The sequence below is a fragment of the Siniperca chuatsi genome, linkage group LG4 (assembly GCF_020085105.1).
Source record: "Siniperca chuatsi isolate FFG_IHB_CAS linkage group LG4, ASM2008510v1, whole genome shotgun sequence".
Taxonomy (NCBI): Eukaryota; Metazoa; Chordata; class Actinopteri; order Centrarchiformes; family Sinipercidae; genus Siniperca; species Siniperca chuatsi.
In genome coordinates, this window is record NC_058045.1 from 20,352,950 (window position 1) to 20,370,359 (window position 17,410).

The following is a 17,410-nucleotide window of genomic DNA, read 5'->3' on the forward strand; positions in this document are numbered from 1 at the left end:
GTGGAAGGAAGCCTATTGAGTGTTGTGGTAGAGATATTGGCATAACAGGTTCAACTACAAAGATCTAGAGTCAAGTCTTTGAAATAGTCTGGTTTGGATTAAACCAATGTGGTATAATGTCTTATAATGTCTTAATTAGTGCGCTTTAGAGGTGCTGGTAGGCGGATTTGTTACCTTCGGACAATAGCTGATTCAAGTCCTAATGCTAAGCTGGGGTAAGCTAACCGCAAGTTAGCCGTCTCCTGGCTCCAGCTTTATATTGAACAGACAGACATTAAAGTAGTAGCAGTCTTCTCACCTAACTCTTTGCAAGAAATTGATTATGCATATTTCCCAAAATGTTGAACTATTACTTTAACCTTAGCTTAAGTTGTTTTGGCTTCTCAAATTCATCCAATAGGAGAATAATATATAATTGCTGAAAGAGGATCAAGGGGGTGGTCATTTGTTTACTGTTTACTTGTTGATGTCCTTCAGTTTGCTGCGATATTTTTTTAGCCCCACAAGGTGTCTCTCACTTCCAGATAAATCTTATGCTTTTCCCTAGAGTGATTTGCAGATAGATGCCCAGCATATGCATTCTTTGGTGAGAATAGTGTGCCTATTTTTATGTACTTTTCCTTCAGGCCTTGGAGGATTTTAAAAGGGAGTTATTCTGGTCATACAGCTCCATTTCACTCAAAGATTCATCTCAAATTCATTGGGTAGTTGTAAAGGCAAAATCCTGATGACATGTCCTTGGTTTTCAATCTCCTTTCTAATATCCAGTCTCTTCTCCTGTGTGCAACCGCTGCACAGAAAAGCCAATCAATCTTCAATTTTAGATAGCCTCTTTATGTGGGATCCTGCAGACATTGGACCTGCCTGTTTTTTTCCACCCTGCTGGTGCATTCACATTATAAGTAAAACTGTTCCAGGGGTAAAGAGGTTAGCTCTCACATGATTATTTTTCAGCTAAGGAGATAAGGAGATAGCAAGAGCATTTTTCATGGAAATGCTTTTGAACCCAGTGCAAAGGGCTCGGGATATGCCCACATAGGAGATTGTTTTTCTCAGGGTTTATAATTACATGGTCTTCATCGCTGCATAAGCAATTATTCTTCGTTAGATGCACATTTATGTAAATGCTAAATTACATCATAGAACAATAATAAGGCTCTTATCTCCATTTTGGTCCAAAAGAAAAACTAATAAGTTGATTATGAATGACATTTGACAACCTTTTGACAAACTGGGAACAGTCTCTGCACCATAGAAGAAATAGGCTATTTTCACTGTCCTGTCTGTGCTTTCTGAAGTGGTTTTTGAGAGGAAGAAAAAATCTTTTTTGTGTAGCTGTAAGAAGAGTTAGTCAGGCCTTTGATATGAACAACAGACTGTCTTTGTTTTTTTCTGTTCAGCGGGATTCACACCTCTATTTTTTGGTGAAGTCATGTAACACTTTTTTAAAGAATATCGAGTTGAGGAAATGCTGTTAACATTTCTAGGGTCTCTGCGTTCACTGCAATTATTCTAACAATTCTAAGTCCACAATGTGACAAGCACAGATTGTGACAGGCTGATGTGCATGATTGAGATCCAGACAAGTTGACAGAGGTTTTGAGGTTGGCAGCAAGAAGTAGACGATCGAGACAGAGCAATGGGAGGTAGAAATTTTTTTTCAGGGGCTTCTCTTGTTAGTGGCCACATGATCTCCTCGTTCCTCTGGGAGTTGGCGTACAGGCGCGTGGTTGGGGGAGGAATGTGCTCCTGGCTGGAAAAGGTTTGCAGTGCGCAGAGAGGTCCTCTCTGCCGCCAGCTCTACTGAGACATGAGCCCGGCCAGCCGCAGAAACTCAATCTACCTCTCCAGCTGGCCTCTTAGCTGGTAGAGGAGTAGGGTCTGACGATGATGAAGACCTGCAGCGGATTAATGGTTTTCCATAGATTGGGAAGACTGACCATGACAAGTTGGACTATGATGCAAATGTGTTAAATCAGCTGTGTGTGTATTCCATTCATCCGCTCTGAGTAGTTCTTGCAGAGTGGGTTAAGAGGTTACACCCCCCTCTTTCTTTGCCTCCCTCAATTGTCTGCTTGTCAACCACAGTACGTTAGGTGCTCGCCTGCCTCTGTGACATATAAGCAGGAGACAATCTGAGAGGTGAACCTTCTGCACGGCGACTCAGGAAGTCAAGGCTGTAAACGCACTGGGCTTTTGAGTGACTGGCACTGGCTTTTGTCTGTCCTTTGCTGCCAGAAAAACCTGGTGTGGCTTTGAGGCAATATATAATGTATCTGGCCTTGCTGGCTTCACCGCACTGTGCAACGGAAAAAAAGCGCACTTGTCTCAAAAATGGCTTTGAGATGTAATTGAACCATAATGCCTCTTATGTGAGCATCCTGCGGTGGAATGAAGATCTCGAAAATAAACTGGCATATCTGAGTCATGAAGTGGAGAGTTGGGCTACCGACTCTTAAGCCTGCTGGTAGAGGGCTGGAGTCTCCCTGAGTCTGACTAGAGAAGCTAGAGAAACTCAATCATCTGTGCGCTGACTTCCAAGGCATTTTTATTATATCCCAGCTGATTATTTCTATGCCCCTTCAAGCATCCTGAGGCCAGGTAGTATTTATTTCCCTTAGATCCATCATAAGATGGGCTATTTCTGCTCACCCTTCTCATAGAGATCCGGTTCATTTTGTGAATTGATGAATGCTCCCCGCTGCACCACACCACACTCCTCATGAGCTTTCTGGTATTGGTGTCAGTTGCCAAGGTAAAGTGTTATGATTAAGAGCTTCAGAACGGCTGAGGAAGCCGTTGAGTTAAATGCTTTTTGTATTCATTAATTTTTCTCACATTTATTTTATTTTATCCACAGATAAAAAGAGTCATTTACTTCTTGTCTTGTGCTTTCTGTGGCTCCCTCTTACCTTCTCCACCCATCTCCCTTTGAACTAATTGAGTGTGTTAATTGTGACTGCCGTGAGGACACATTACAACCTGGTGCACTTGGCTTTTTATCACGTGTCATGTCCCATCTATCACGCCTTTAATTACAACACCTCTAGTTCTGTTATTACCAACCATCTTCTCTCTGCAGAGACTCATTCTGTTGCCTTCAAATGATCAGCAGCAGAGGCCTGTTGCTCTGTCAGACACCTTGTAGCGTGGCAGAAAAGACAGGAAAAACATTTAACATATAAGGACTCCTGTAGGGAGAAACGTGCCTTCCTTTTTTCCCTCCCTTGACCCCTGCTGGCTGTCCCTCCCACACCACTGACACACACAGCATGTGGCTGATGTAGCAGCATTAGGTTAGGTCACGCAGGTTCATCTCTGACAGAGGGGAAGTGGCCCCTTACTTGGCGGCTATGTCTGCGAAGACCGGGCTGGAAGTACACATTTTGTGTTCAGAAATGTCCTTAAACATTGACATATCTCTCTGTTTTGCACCACTGCTGCTCCGTCCCCTGCATGCAGCAGACAAACTCTGAGCTGCAATGTCGACTGTCACCACAGGTCGCCTTCTCTCTAAGCAGCGTTTTGCCAACATGGCGTTCCCCTACTGCGTGCCAGTATTTGTTTGTGGTTAAGGGTGTGGTGCTCTTGCTTAATTCCTGAGTCCACAGCTATAAGAGCTGTGGCTATGGTGGCAAAGCTGCCCAGAGCTTGAAGCTCGCCCTCTGATTTTCTGTTTGTGAATGCCACATGACCACTTTCTCGGAGTAAAGCCTTAAGTAAATGCAAAGTTTCACTTCATAGCAACCTATATTTTCTGCTTAGTCCACACTGGTAAAGAATAGCTGTGCATCCTCCTCAGAGAATCTGCAGTGCATTGCCAGTAGAAATACTGTATAACATAAACACTGTTTTCAGACATAGCACTTTTATTGCATGTGGCAGGGCGGTAAAAACAGTGAAGCAGTGTGAAATTCATTTAATTGACAAAAATGTCAGCGTTCAGTACTGTATCAAATATTAATTTGATCATTCCATCTACAAGTATATACACCATGTTTTTTTGTACCCAGAAGCCTTTCTAACCTTTTTTGTTCTCTTTACAGCCGTGCAATCAAGACTAATCAGGACCTGCTTCCAGAGACGCCCTGGACAAACATCTTCTACGATGACTTCTGGGGCACCTTACTCACACACAGTGGCAGCCATAAGTCTTACCGGCCCCTCTGCACCCTCTCCTTCCGCCTCAACCATGCTATGGGTGGGCTGGAGCCCTGGGGTTACCACCTGGTTAATGTGGCTGTCCACGGGGTTGTGACAGGCCTGTTTACCTGCCTGGCTCGCCTGCTGCTTGGAGGAGGCCTGTGGAGTCTGCTCGCTGGGCTGCTGTTCGCCTCTCACCCCATCCACACCGAGGCGGTGGCCGGCATCGTGGGCCGGGCCGATGAAGGTGCCGCCCTGTTCTTCTTGCTGTCCCTGCTGTGCTACATACGTCACTGTAAGCTGCGGGGCCATGCCGGGCCCTGGCGGCTCGTTGCCTGGTTCTTGGGCAGCCTGGGCTGCGCTGCATGCAGCATGCTGTGGAAAGAGCTCGGAGTGACCGTCCTGGCTGTATCGGCGCTGTACGATGTCTGCGTTTTCCACCGGCTCAAATTGCGACAGGTCATCATGCTCCTCTACAAGGTAAACAGTTTGTTCTTGCCCCGTGGTGCTGCTTTTTCACTTGTATCTGATTTCCTGCACCTGCTCCCGGACTCTTAAGAATCCGACAAACAGCAGCGGAAAGTTAATATAAGTGTGTGTGCCTGTGTTTGCACTATATGTGTGCTGTATGTGTGTGTCTTGTTTGCTTTTCATCACAATGTGATTTGAAAAACATTTGCCAGTGTATGCACAGCTGTGTCATTCAGGTCATTGTTGTATTTTCCATTAAATGCAAGGAAACGCACATATTGGGAAAGGAAAGCAAACAGAATAATTTTTTCTGTGTCTGTGCAGAAGACATTTCATGTGAGATGAATGTAAGAATGATGAGTATCATTATGGTAATGAAAAATCATTATAGTGATCGATAGGAGGGAGCATTATTGCTGAAATTTAAATTCTTATAAGCTTAACCCCTTCTTTACATATAGATAGAGTGTGTTTGTGTGTGTGTGCTTACTTTTGCTTGTATATTCACATTGCACACGGCGAGCGAAAGGGAAGAAAATGAAAATGTTTTTCAAAAGAAATAGCTGAGATAACAAAGTAATGGCCATTTTATATTTTCTTGTCGCTTTTGAAGCATTCAGCTATTAAATAGCCTTTTTTCCCAACAGCTCCTGTCAGAAGTATTTACTGTCAGTGTGACGTCTGTGACTCTCTACCCATCATAACAAATTCAGCAAGACGTGTGATGTGCAGAAACGTGACAAAAGGGCTTCAGAGTAGCCAATGAGAGGGCGGCTATCTGGCACGCCCCAGCAAAGAACAACACTTAAAAAAATGTTATGTGGCAAGGAGGCATAGGGGTCAGCAAGATTAGAGGCAAAAACTAAGAGAGACAGCCACAGATATAGAAACAAATGGTTTAATTGAAGAGCAAATCCATCCCCTCGCTTTTATTGCTCAGTATAGTGTGGAAATGAAGAGTGAGGACGTCGGCTGCTGTCTTCTCCACACTGTCCTCTCATGATTTAAGCCTTATCTGACTCCCAGTGTCCTCTGGAGAATGGTCCATCCATTGCTGCAGGCAGACAGGCCTTCTAATGGCTTGTAAGGCATGGCTAGACTAGAGAAGAAAAGGGCTAAACAAGATGATGCCTCATAGCTGACAGTTTTTCAACTTTTGGATTGAAACTCCACAAAGCCTGCTGATCCAATTGTCTTTGGGGAGAAAAATGGATTGGCAGATGGTTAGACTTCTGGCATGGAGCAAGCCCTACAGATTTCTTTCATGGTTTGCCACCGTGGTTAACTAACTTGGCAAGCATCTTTAGGGGCAGATGTGTTCTCCTACAGCACGGCACAACCAGTGTTGCTTCTGAATTGCTGTTTCTAATGCTGTTCAGTGGTGGTCATAAAAATTAGAATTAAATAAGAAACTTTAGTTGTATTTCACCTTTCATACATAAGATGCAACTCAAAGTGCTTTACATAAAATTGCATAAAAATATTGAAAACATTTAAAATACTTGGAAACAATTTAAAATACAATGAAACTGAGAGAGTAAAATATTCCAGTAAAATAAGTGAAGCGACAAGAAACTACATAAAAACAAAACTCAAAAGATGAGTCTTTAGATGTTTTTTGAAGGAATTTAGAGTTGCATTTTGCATTTTCCGTGTGGAATGTTTATGGGCAGGCTGGTCCACAGCTTTAGTCAATGATATGTAAAGGCCGCCTCTCCATTGGTACATTTAATGCTGTAGTGTTTGATGACCTAAGGCAGGAGCTAGCAGTACTGAGGGCGAGACAGTCGACTATGTATGGAGGTGCTAAACCATTTAGAGCCTCGTAAACTAGTAATAAGATTTTAAAATCAATTCTAAAAGAGACCAGAAGCCAGTGTAAAGCTGCTAAAATGGGTTTAATGTGCTCTATTTTAATTGTTTTGGTCAAGAATCTGGCAGCTACTTTTATACATGCAGAAATCTATAAAATTTCTTGGGAAGTCCAGTTAAAAGAGCATTGCAATAGTCGAGATGAGACAAGACCAAAGCATGAATCAATCTCTTTGCATCAGAAAATGCAAGATGCAGTATGGTCTGACATTTGCTACAGTATATTTCTAAGGTTGGAAAAATGAATCTTTTTTTTTCACAAAAATTATCAGTGACACCCAAGATTTTTGCCACTGATTGAACCTGTTTTGCAAGAATTTTAAGGCCTCTAAAAATTCTGTCCGTCTTTAACAGCAAGTTAAGTTCATTTTAGTTACAGTATATCGCCCAAAATGACAAATTTGCCTCAAAGCTTTACAATCTGTTCAGCTTAAGACACCCTCTATCCTTGTACCTTGTATCATGAGTGTTCTTTAACTGCTGCAGCAAAAAGATTTCATTACTTCAAAGTCATTTGTAAGATGGACAGTATTGATGATCTAATTGTTAATGTGGAAGCATTGACAAAACCTCTGAATCACTTGAACAAAGCAACATTGCAACCATTCAGGCTGTCTCAATATTGTACACTTAAATCACAAAGACAAAAATACTCAGTATCATGTCCAACAAGTTTTAAGTGAATTGGCAACAAACACTGGTATAATGACATAAAGATTTTTAAAAAACAGTCTGAAAAGAGAAATTCCTTTTTTTTTTCTGCAGCAAAGAGGAAAAGTGAGGCTACAGCTCGCTCGCTCACAGTGGGTTACTTTGCATTGAGGAGGAAAATAAGGAACAGCGTGGGTTGTCAGGCACTTTTGGAGACACTCTATTAACAGAAGACTATAAAACAGCATGTTTTTCTGGAAGTGAGGCTGCCATATATGGCTTGATTCTCCTAACGTGCAACTTTGAGATGACAATTGTCATTACCGTAGCATGTCATTTAGTCGCACCACAGACAACATAAAAGGAAGCACCGACAGAGAGCCATCATCATCACTTCAGTCACGTTAACTTGGGATGTTTCTTTCATATGAGACTCATCTGCCTGTAATGTAATGCTGCTCTGTGATCATAGATTCATATGTATGAGTATTGTGACCTGATCTATTATCCTCGTGGCAAACAGTCCACTACAGCAGCGTGTGCATTCGTCTCTCTCTGTCTCCGTGGAGAGAGGCAGTCACTGTGACTGATGATAAGCAAAGGGAGTTATTCCTCATGGCAAGTTGAGCCTTCAGCCGCCCGCATGAACCTTAGTTGTGTACAGAGCTGAAAATGATCACAGTGAAAATAAATACAGTTCCCTCCCTCAAGTTAGGGCTTGAGATCTATCAGGTGCTGAAAACTTGGCCACTAACTCCCCAAGAGTAAATTGTATGAAAGGGAAAGCGGCATTGTAACATTAATGTTGTGTGCTAAGAGGGAAACAAGGCATAAAAGCGTGAAAAAAGAACTGTCTCCATGTCCCAGCTTTTTCCTTGTTTCAGTATATAAAACCCATTCTTCAGTCAGGCTAAAGAGCCCGGCTGGTTGCGTGACTGACAGACCACAAGGGGCCGGAGCTACGTTTTATCACGGAGCTCTCCACTCAGCTGCAGTCATTTGACATTTAACGTTGGAAATGGTGAAATGGGCCTGCTTATCTGATTGTAGGGCTCAGTGAATTACATTAGAGTTTTATATCTGCTGCAAATCTCCCATTGTGTCATTACGGCTTCTGTGTGCGGTTTGAAGGTTGTAGGCAGTCAAGACTGGGAGCTTCGCTGTAATTCCATGTAGGTTCATAACTCATTTTATTTCATCAAGACGTCTGTAGACTCTCTGCATACAAATCAGATGGAAGAGGTAATGCATGGATATTGTCTTGATTTAGTGGTTATATGTTGCACAACAGATCTTGAAACAGGATAATCATGCACTACAATTAACCATATGTAAAAATATACCTAGAAAATAATAGCTTTTCTTTAAGGATTGTAGCATAATCAAATAAATAATTGTTAAAAAATAGACAACTTATATTAAAGCATGCTGTATTTAAATTAGGTCAGAACATAGTGTCAATTTGAATACCCTGTAATTGGTTTGTGTACTGTACATGTGTCTCTTCTTGCAGGCTTTTGTCTGTGTAATGTCAGCTTCAGAGCTTACATGAATCCAATTCTTCCATTCATCAAATTTAATTGTCCCTGGGCAATACAAAATCCTTTCAAGGATTACACAAACACATGCCAACTTGATATTCTCCAGTGGATTCTGTGAATATTAAACATTTGCCACATTATTCAGTGTATTCAGCATAAAAGCTAATACAAGGTTAGGACTACTTGTGCCTGCGTTCATGTCAGCAGTTCAGGAACTTCTCTGGCTGAAAGAATTAAAAAGAAAACAGAGACGGCGAGAGGGAAACAATAGTGCCCGGACAGTAATTGAATAAGTACATGTTGGGTTAACGGTGACGCTGGAGTCAAAGCTCTTGGCATCCTCTGGCATCCAAACTGTGGGAAAGGCTTATATTAAGAGATCTGGTGCAACCTTTGCATGCTCAAGTGACCTTTCTAGGAAAAACATAGTGCTCTTTAGATCAATCAAAGTCACCCATCAGCACTTTTTATAAGATGCCTCTATAAATATATACATACAAAACACCTATTTCTTACGGCATATGCCTGCATTAAGTTGCAATTTAACTTTTTATCACCCATAATCTCCTATATACCTTTCAACCCCACCCCCCCCCTCCTCCCTCCAGTCATTAGTGTGTATGTTTAGTGTTGAACCCACCAGCACTTACAGTGTTGATAACCGGTGCCAGTGTAAGTCTACAGCTTATACTGTGTTTTAATTAGTTCTTTCCAAGACATGTGTTGTCTTCAAAAGTGGAAAAAAACCTGTCATTAAATTGTTTACTCAAGCTGACCTTTACAGTGGTGATATTCTCCAGTTGCCTTTGTGCCTGATTAAATTCTTATGTATTGAGCTACTCCCAGGCAATGAGTTTATAGCATTCAAATGTAACATAGTTGGCAATGGAGTGAATGTGTGGTGTAACCACATTTTATGTGGAAAAACGTGCTTTTTACGAGACTGTTTCCTGCACAGCATTAGTGAATAGGCTCATTGTCAAAAAGAGATAGTGAAACACAATTAGAGCTCTTAATTTAGTTGAGCAAAGAATGGTTTTTAAAGTGATCTCACAGTGTTTACTCCATAGCACAATGCAATAAAGTGTCTGTCCTGAGGACTTTCTTTGTTAGATGACCAATAAAATAAATGTTTAGACAATTGAAGAAGTTAAATTGGCCTGAACGCAAGCTCTAGCAATGGGAAAAACAAGACCTATTTGGCCCTATAATTCAATGTAAACATCTTCACTATAATTTTACTCCTTTTCTTTTGATGTGCGTCTTTGTTTAGTCATGAGGGTCCATTGTACTTTTGTTTGAATGTAGACGGTTCATGGCCATATAATGCTACATTCCTTGTCCACATTTTGAACCAGAAAGAGAAAGTGTTAGTGAGTTCTTTTCACACTGGAGAGATGATACTGATCGTTACAGGTACAGTATGAGCCACAGTCCCTGAGGGGCTGACACTCCTGACATGACCATGACGAATACAACCCTTTGAAAACACAATACAGAAATCTGATGCTTTGAAAATGTAAACTGGATAAAGAGGAATTATCTTGGTGATGTCATGCCAATGCTGTACATCCATCAGGACCTCCTGAATACACAAGGTGTATTCAAATATATCTTTAGAGAAACTTGAGACGTTCCTCTGCTTTTGTTCAAGTCCAACATCCGACAACGCAGGCACTGGAAAATGATTTCCAAATCTGGGACGAGACCCAGCTGGCCTTTCGTGAATGTCAAGCTTACACACTTTATCTTTTCACACCTCCCGTTTTCTATTCACACTTCAGCTGTTAGCGCAAGGTCACTGCTTTCAGTGTGTGTGTGTGTGTGTAATGTGTCTGGAGGATGACGGAGCTGACAGAGTTTACCCACGCTGAGAGCTCAGGTGTCGTGGAGCTGGTGAGGCCGGCGAGGCCCGACCTCAGGGATGTCAGATATGGAGGAGGTCAGGGAGGGCAGATGTGAGATGGAAGGTCCTGCCGAACATATGCATGTGTGCAGTGCATGTTTACATACCAGAGGTGTGTGTGTGTGTGTGTGTTTGTGTAAGCTGTAGACCCTGCATACAAAATATGACATCCATATGTACCCTTGCTGTGTATTAGATGAGGTAAAAGGAAACACAGCCCAGCCAATACGTTCTTACCTGGGGCTCCACAGATGCTCCTCTATGCTCTAATGGCTCCTGTCACTGTGTGATGGATTGGGCCTGGTGGGCTCCACTAGTGCCCCCTGCCCTCACCCACCTGCCTCTCACATGGGGATGCACACCACCGCTTCTGGTCTGGATATGGAGATGGGTAGTCAGAGGCATGCATAATGGATACACAATTACATTACATAACATGCAACATACAAAATACATAAATGTTAGACATTTTGGGAAATAAGCTTATTTGCTTTCTTGCTGAGAGTTAGATGAGAAGATTGATACCGATATCTGTACAGTAAATATGAAGCCTCACAGTCAAATAGCTTAGCTTAGCACAATGTGTCTTTTTTTATTCTTTGGTTATTGTACGAAATAAATAGACTTGTTAGTCAGCTTTAGGGTTGCTTGTAGGCCTATTTTGTTACATTTGGACAGCGCCAGGCTAGCTGTTTCCCCTCTGTTTCCAGTCTGTATGCTAAGCTAAGCTAACCGTGTCCTGCTCTAGCTTCACACTTAGCATACAGACGTTAAGAGTGGTTACTCTCGGCAAGAAAGTGAGGATGCTTATTTCCCATTATGTCAAACTATTCCTTTAAAATTTGGTTTGAAACTGTATATGAAAGATGGTGTTAACTTCATGTCTTAGCACATACAGTAGCAGGGTAATAGTGACATTCCAAACACAGATGATTGAACAGGTCTTTCAACTCCTGAATATCTTTGTTTTGAGGTAAAAGGGGCAACCACAGTGATAGAAAGTGACTTGAGCTGGGTTCGCTTCAGCCTACCGTTCATCAGGCATAAGTGACCCTGGCAGGCAGGGTGCCTGCGACAGCCAGCACTGTGACCCTGACTTTGCCTACTGTGAGAAGATGGAAACGGAGAGAAAGAATGAAAAATCCCTCAAACGAAGCCTCATGTTGGTATGAAAAACAAATATGAAATACAGCTTGAAATATTTCACATTGTCCCTTGCTTCGCTTCTCGCTGAAAAAGATTGCACGCCCCGTTCTTTTTATAGCCAGCATGTCTGAGAATCGATAGTGACATGTTATGTAAGTCCTGGAAAGGAATGTCCCACAGCACCAGTGTCCTGCAGTATCGTTCTAGTGCATAAATCGGGTTGTCTAAACAGAGACATCTATAGATTTGCTGGTTTGTCTGTTTTCCTAAAATCATTAAGCTTTCACAAGGGATAATTGATTCACCCAGAAGTATTACAGCAAATAACAGACTCACAGTAAAGAAATTCACCTCATTTTAATTACATGCCAACATACTTTCAGTGTATTTTTTTCAAATCTTTTCTTTCTCTGGACAGTCCTGACCTACTCTTCCAGCACATTCTAAGGTCAATTGAAATTTTACATTTAAAGTTTTGCAAATTATAGTTTAGAACTTCAACACAAATGAAATATAGTTTGGGTCTTTGTTTCAGTTGCTGACCATAGTTCCTATTTATGGCTCCTTTTTATGGTCTCAGCAAATAAACTGGCATGTAAAATCAGTCAGCCAGAACTGCATTACTTGAGACTTCCAGCTACTGTACCAGTAAAAAAAAAAGACAAGGAAAAGCCTCTGTTGGGCCTCATGTGGACATGTCGTGTAATTTCAGAACTGATCTACATTTTATCCTTTTTTTTTTCACTTTGAATCATGTACAGTTTTGTTACTCTAATTAAACTCTTAGGAGCATTTCATTCAAAACAATACTGTTTGATTATGTTAAAAATTTTAGACACAGTGCAAAGTCACAGTTGTTAACAAACTCAATTAGTTTTAGACATTTTGTGAATTATTGTTATGTAAAGCTTAGTCTCGCATAGCCAGACCTGTCTCCCCACTTCATTTTAGCACTGTGACAGTGCTGGAGAAAGGTCTGGCCGAACCCATTTTAATTCTGTTTTAAGGGGGAAAAATGCTCAGGCTTGTTTGTATTTCTTTAAACCAATCACAATCATCTTGGGCGGTGCTGAGCCCAGAATCCAGCGACGGTGCCCTTGCAAAACGCTAACACACAGATAGCGGAAGGGGAGGAGAATTCCGACTGAAATAATGGCTGGCTTATACCCACAGCCTACTTCCTGTGAGCCAGACTATGTTAAACTCAACAAAAGCATGAATATGAAAACTGAAGCAGCTCAAAGCCTTATGACAGGTTTATAGTACTCCTGGGAAATTTCTCATGCTAGTTGTTTGTATGCTTAGTATAGTTAATACAGCTTTTAGGAATCCTAATCAAAACAAGCATAACCAGATATCCAATAAACTATAAACTGCTGCCAAAATCGTTCAGATGGATAAGAGAAATGAAATCATTTAGATGTGCAATGGGCCAACTGCCAATTTCAACAAACAAAGGAAAGGGAACAAATGTAGGACTATCTGCAAATTGTCTGCTGCATCATCTCATCACATCCTGTAATATTCACAAAAGCTCCTGAAGGCAAAGTGGTCCAGTCTATTACCTGAATGGGTTGAGTCCCAGCAGAAATTCCCTGTGTGCATGCTGCTACAAAGGACCGCTGCCTTTTCCAGTAGAGGTCCTATCATCACCATGGGCGCTCCCAGCTAAGAGGGAGAGAACTGAGGAGAAACAGGGCATGCGTGAAAGAGACACATCAAAAATGTGTTGAAGAGGAGGGGAGAGACATTAAGAGATGGGGCAGCCAAGGGACAGAGAGAGGGAGAGAAAGAGCGTCTGCTGTAGACATTTTCAGGAGGCAGAGTCTGTGTGAAGTGCTTCTGTCAGATGGCCTGGTGCTCCCATGAACAGAATCAGCCACCGGATGCTCTATTTTAGGATACACACAGTAGGGATAGACCCATATACCAAGCTGGTGTTATGGCCGTTTATTAAACATGGGATATGAATCAGTCATAAAGGTTGCTGTCTGAGCACATGTGACACCTGCCATGGCACTCATTGCCCTTTTATTTATTTATTTGTTCATTCATTCTTTATTTAAATGCAGTCTTTCCCAACGTTTCCCTGCTGTTTAAGTATTGAGTTGCGTCACCCTGCATTACAAAGATGCTAACCCTTAAAGAATATCAGTATTATTGGGTTCAATAATTTTTTTTATGTGTCAGAGGACTTTTTACCCTAAAAAGAATAAAATTCTGAAGACATGCATTGTTATATTTTGACATAGAAATTGCCAAGTACCAGTGCCAGAGTACAACCCTGTAGTAGTCATAGCTTTAGCACCAAAAAAAAAAATGCTGGTATTATTATACGCTATTGGCTAGGAATTCAAACAAGGAAAGATATGATCATGTTAATAAAAACATATACTCTGTTGAACACAGGGGCGGAGTTGGAACAGTAATCGGCCTGGGACTATTGACTCAGACCAATCCACCTAAAACCACCTAGAGATACACCACCACCCATATATGGCCCATGTTACATACAATAATTACGTAGTTAACAGAGATTTGATTTCTTAAATTATCATAATTTGTAGAATGATACATGAAATAGAAACCCCTGTGCAGTGTTATATAATGATACTACTATATTTGCATAATTGTCAAATTTTATAATTGTTGCACACTGTGTCCAATCAGATTCTATTGTGATAACTGTAATTGTAGTATTGTAGTAACAAAAACTGAAACAAAAACATTAATGAATTAAGGTACCTGGTATTTATTGCAATTCCATTTTCCATTTTTACAGTGTTTGTACTAACTAGATGATGATAACATATTTATATTAGTATAAGATTAGAATTCAAACTGGACAGCACAGCATTAAATACAGCACCAGTCATATATAACTGTAGCCAGGTCGTATTAAACATGGATTTTTAGTTCCAGAAGTGATCCACTTCAAACAACACAGTATTTACTGCAGGTGTGATTGCACATGGCTGACCACTGTTGTTTTTGGCATTCCAGTTTCTGCTGCAGAAAGCTGCTTGAAAAGTAACACAAAGTCCCTGTTGCGTTCATGACAACCCCCGTTATGTTTCAAGGGACCTGTGCACTTGGGAGAAGAGGGTGGGGTCATCATGACTTGCATAGATGTCACATGAGGATTGTGAGTGGATCTCAGTGATAACCCAGTTGCGTATTAATACAAAATGTCAAAGTAATTTTGTTAAAACATAAGTAGATACAGTTGGGATACGAGACTCATCTTAATGCCTGGTGAAGGGAGGGACAGTTTTTCTTTTTTATGGCTTTTTTATCCACTAAATACGGTCATGATTTTATGATAAAGAATGTTTCTTCTGTGAGATTAACACAAAGACGACATTGTTAACGGATTTATTCAAAATTCACAGATTAGTCTGTTTTGGCTTTTAGTCCTGAACTACTCCGAAACTCTCTTCCACTCAGTCCCTCATCACATCTTTTTTATTCATCCAATATCTTAGTGGTCTGCTGCTACCCTCTCAGGTTATGCTCTTTAATAACTATCACAGCGAGCATGTGAACAAAGTGATGAATGAGCAGCCAGGGAGCTCTCTTGCAGTGTACTGAATTTCAAAAGCCTTTGTGATTAAGCACATGCAGATTGTTGAGCATGCTAATGCAGCCATGAAAGGCTGAGTGCTGCTCTTCGGTTGTTTTCCCCTCATCCCTGCCATTACAGTACTCTCTAATTGTTTTCCATTCTTTCTTGTTTAGCTGCTGAGTTGAAGGTTTTGTCCTTAAACATTCAGTCAACCATGTAGACTAAATGGACTCTGGCCCTCACCCAATTCTAATTTCTCTTCTGTGACACATTGGACTGATTATCGCAACGGTGAAGCGAAGCCACTCAGGACAATCCACCGGTTGTAAACATAGAGGCAAATTGTGGAATCCTCCTGCACAATAGAATCTGTAAAAGGAAATTTCAGTAGTGTTGAGACTCACATTGATTTAATCTGATCATGGTTAGGTTCTGTGAGCAACAGTATGTTAACTCAGCTCAAAAGACACATAATGTAACCTTAGGTTGTTGTTACAGTATATTATTTCTATACATTTACAAAGCAGTTTGTAAATGCATAATATCCTACTCAGTTTGGCTGTGAAAACCCTCTTCAGAGTTGAGCGGATCTAATTGATTAGAAGAAGAAAGGTTTTTGCGTTGCATCTCACCATCGTGTCACAGAGGTGCTTGATTTCTGTGCCAGCACATCTGGGAATTCTTGTCTCAATCCCCAGATTCATTGGTTATCTCGGGGCATGCCGGTGTAGAATTGAGTTATCATGCCCTTTTGTGAGTTCAAGCCTGCATGGAGACATGTGGAGGCTCAGAGACCTACAGAAAGATGTCTGGCATGCCCAGCATACTCCCATAGCATGAAAGGTTGCTGGGTTTTCTGCTGGATCTCTCAAGCTCTTTCTCTCTTTCTTTTTGTCTGTTCTTTTTTCTGTCATCCCCTCTGAAGTGCTCTTTATAGTTCTCTCTCTGTGGCCGTTTTTGATTTACCGTCTTTGCTCAAAACTACTAATTAAAGTGATTTCATGGTCCTTCAGTAACTTTTATGATTCTATGATTATCATTCTATTATGAGTCTGATCTATGGCTCCATTCCTTTACACATCAAGCAGTGCTCTTTTGGTGTTCTGAGTTAATTCTACCAAGTGGATATTCTGTGAAAGCTCCATGTGTTTAATTGGGTTTTGGAAAATGAACAGCACAGTCTGTATGTGCATATTCTCTTCTATTTCTTATGAACAAAGTGCTCTTTTTAATTAGCCAAGCTAGCTGGCTCTAGGGATGACAATGTCGGTTTGTCTGTCCACCACTTTGGTCCAGACTGAAATATCTCTACAACTACTGGGTGTATTGCCATTCAAATTTTGTACAGACATTCATGTTCCCCACATAATGAATTTCAACAACTTTGGTTATCTTAACTTTTCATCTAGCGCCATCATCAGGTCAAAATTTTTATTTGTCCAATACTTTGATTCATGACCAAATATCTGCAAAACTATGACATCATATGATCAGCCTCAGCTGTATATCCAGCAGTTAGGAGCAGCATTAGCATTCATTTAGAGTCGTGTTTCTGGCCATATAACAAATGTAAGTCCAATATTCACTCTCTTTTAGCTCTGTATATAGTCTCTACCAACTCCTGAGGGAAATATCTAGCTCTTTAGCTGCTAAATGCTGCACTATGTTCACCAGCTAGCCGTTAACTGCGTCTGTCTGCTGTTTGGTGTTGGGCAGGTTGTGTTCAGTGGGTTTTTAGAGCTGAGAGTGAAACAAAACAGTAAAGTTGTGGGCCAGACAGCTAAACAATGAGCTGAAACTCGCTGTAAAGCCAAGGGGAGCTGCATATTCTATAATTCTCTGTAGGTTTATCACTACCAGAGACCCCTTTAACGTTGTCATATTGTTTTCACATTTGATACATTATTATTTAAAAAATGTAAATTATAGCTGAAAAAGCATTTAAGATTCCCCTGGTAAAAAGTGGAACGTTAACATTTGATGACTAAACTCAAACTGAGTCTTGACCTTGACTGCTTTATGGTTGACGCTTGTTTCTGCTGTTCGTCATTATCCCACACCATAAGTCATCTTTTTACGTTTGCTGAGCTCCTCTCGTGCTTGTTACTAGCCAGT

At 41.1% G+C, this 17,410-nt stretch overlaps 1 protein-coding gene across 1 annotated transcript in view; it reads left to right on the forward strand.

Annotated features, from left to right (window-relative positions):
- Positions 1-17,410, forward strand: part of tmtc2b (transmembrane O-mannosyltransferase targeting cadherins 2b) — a 94,554-nt gene that overhangs the window by 35,940 nt on the left and 41,204 nt on the right. Inside the window, exon 2 of the mRNA XM_044193730.1 lies at positions 4,047-4,623. Within this exon, the coding sequence (XP_044049665.1) occupies positions 4,047-4,623 (577 nt within the window). The remainder of the gene's footprint in view (positions 1-4,046; positions 4,624-17,410) is intronic.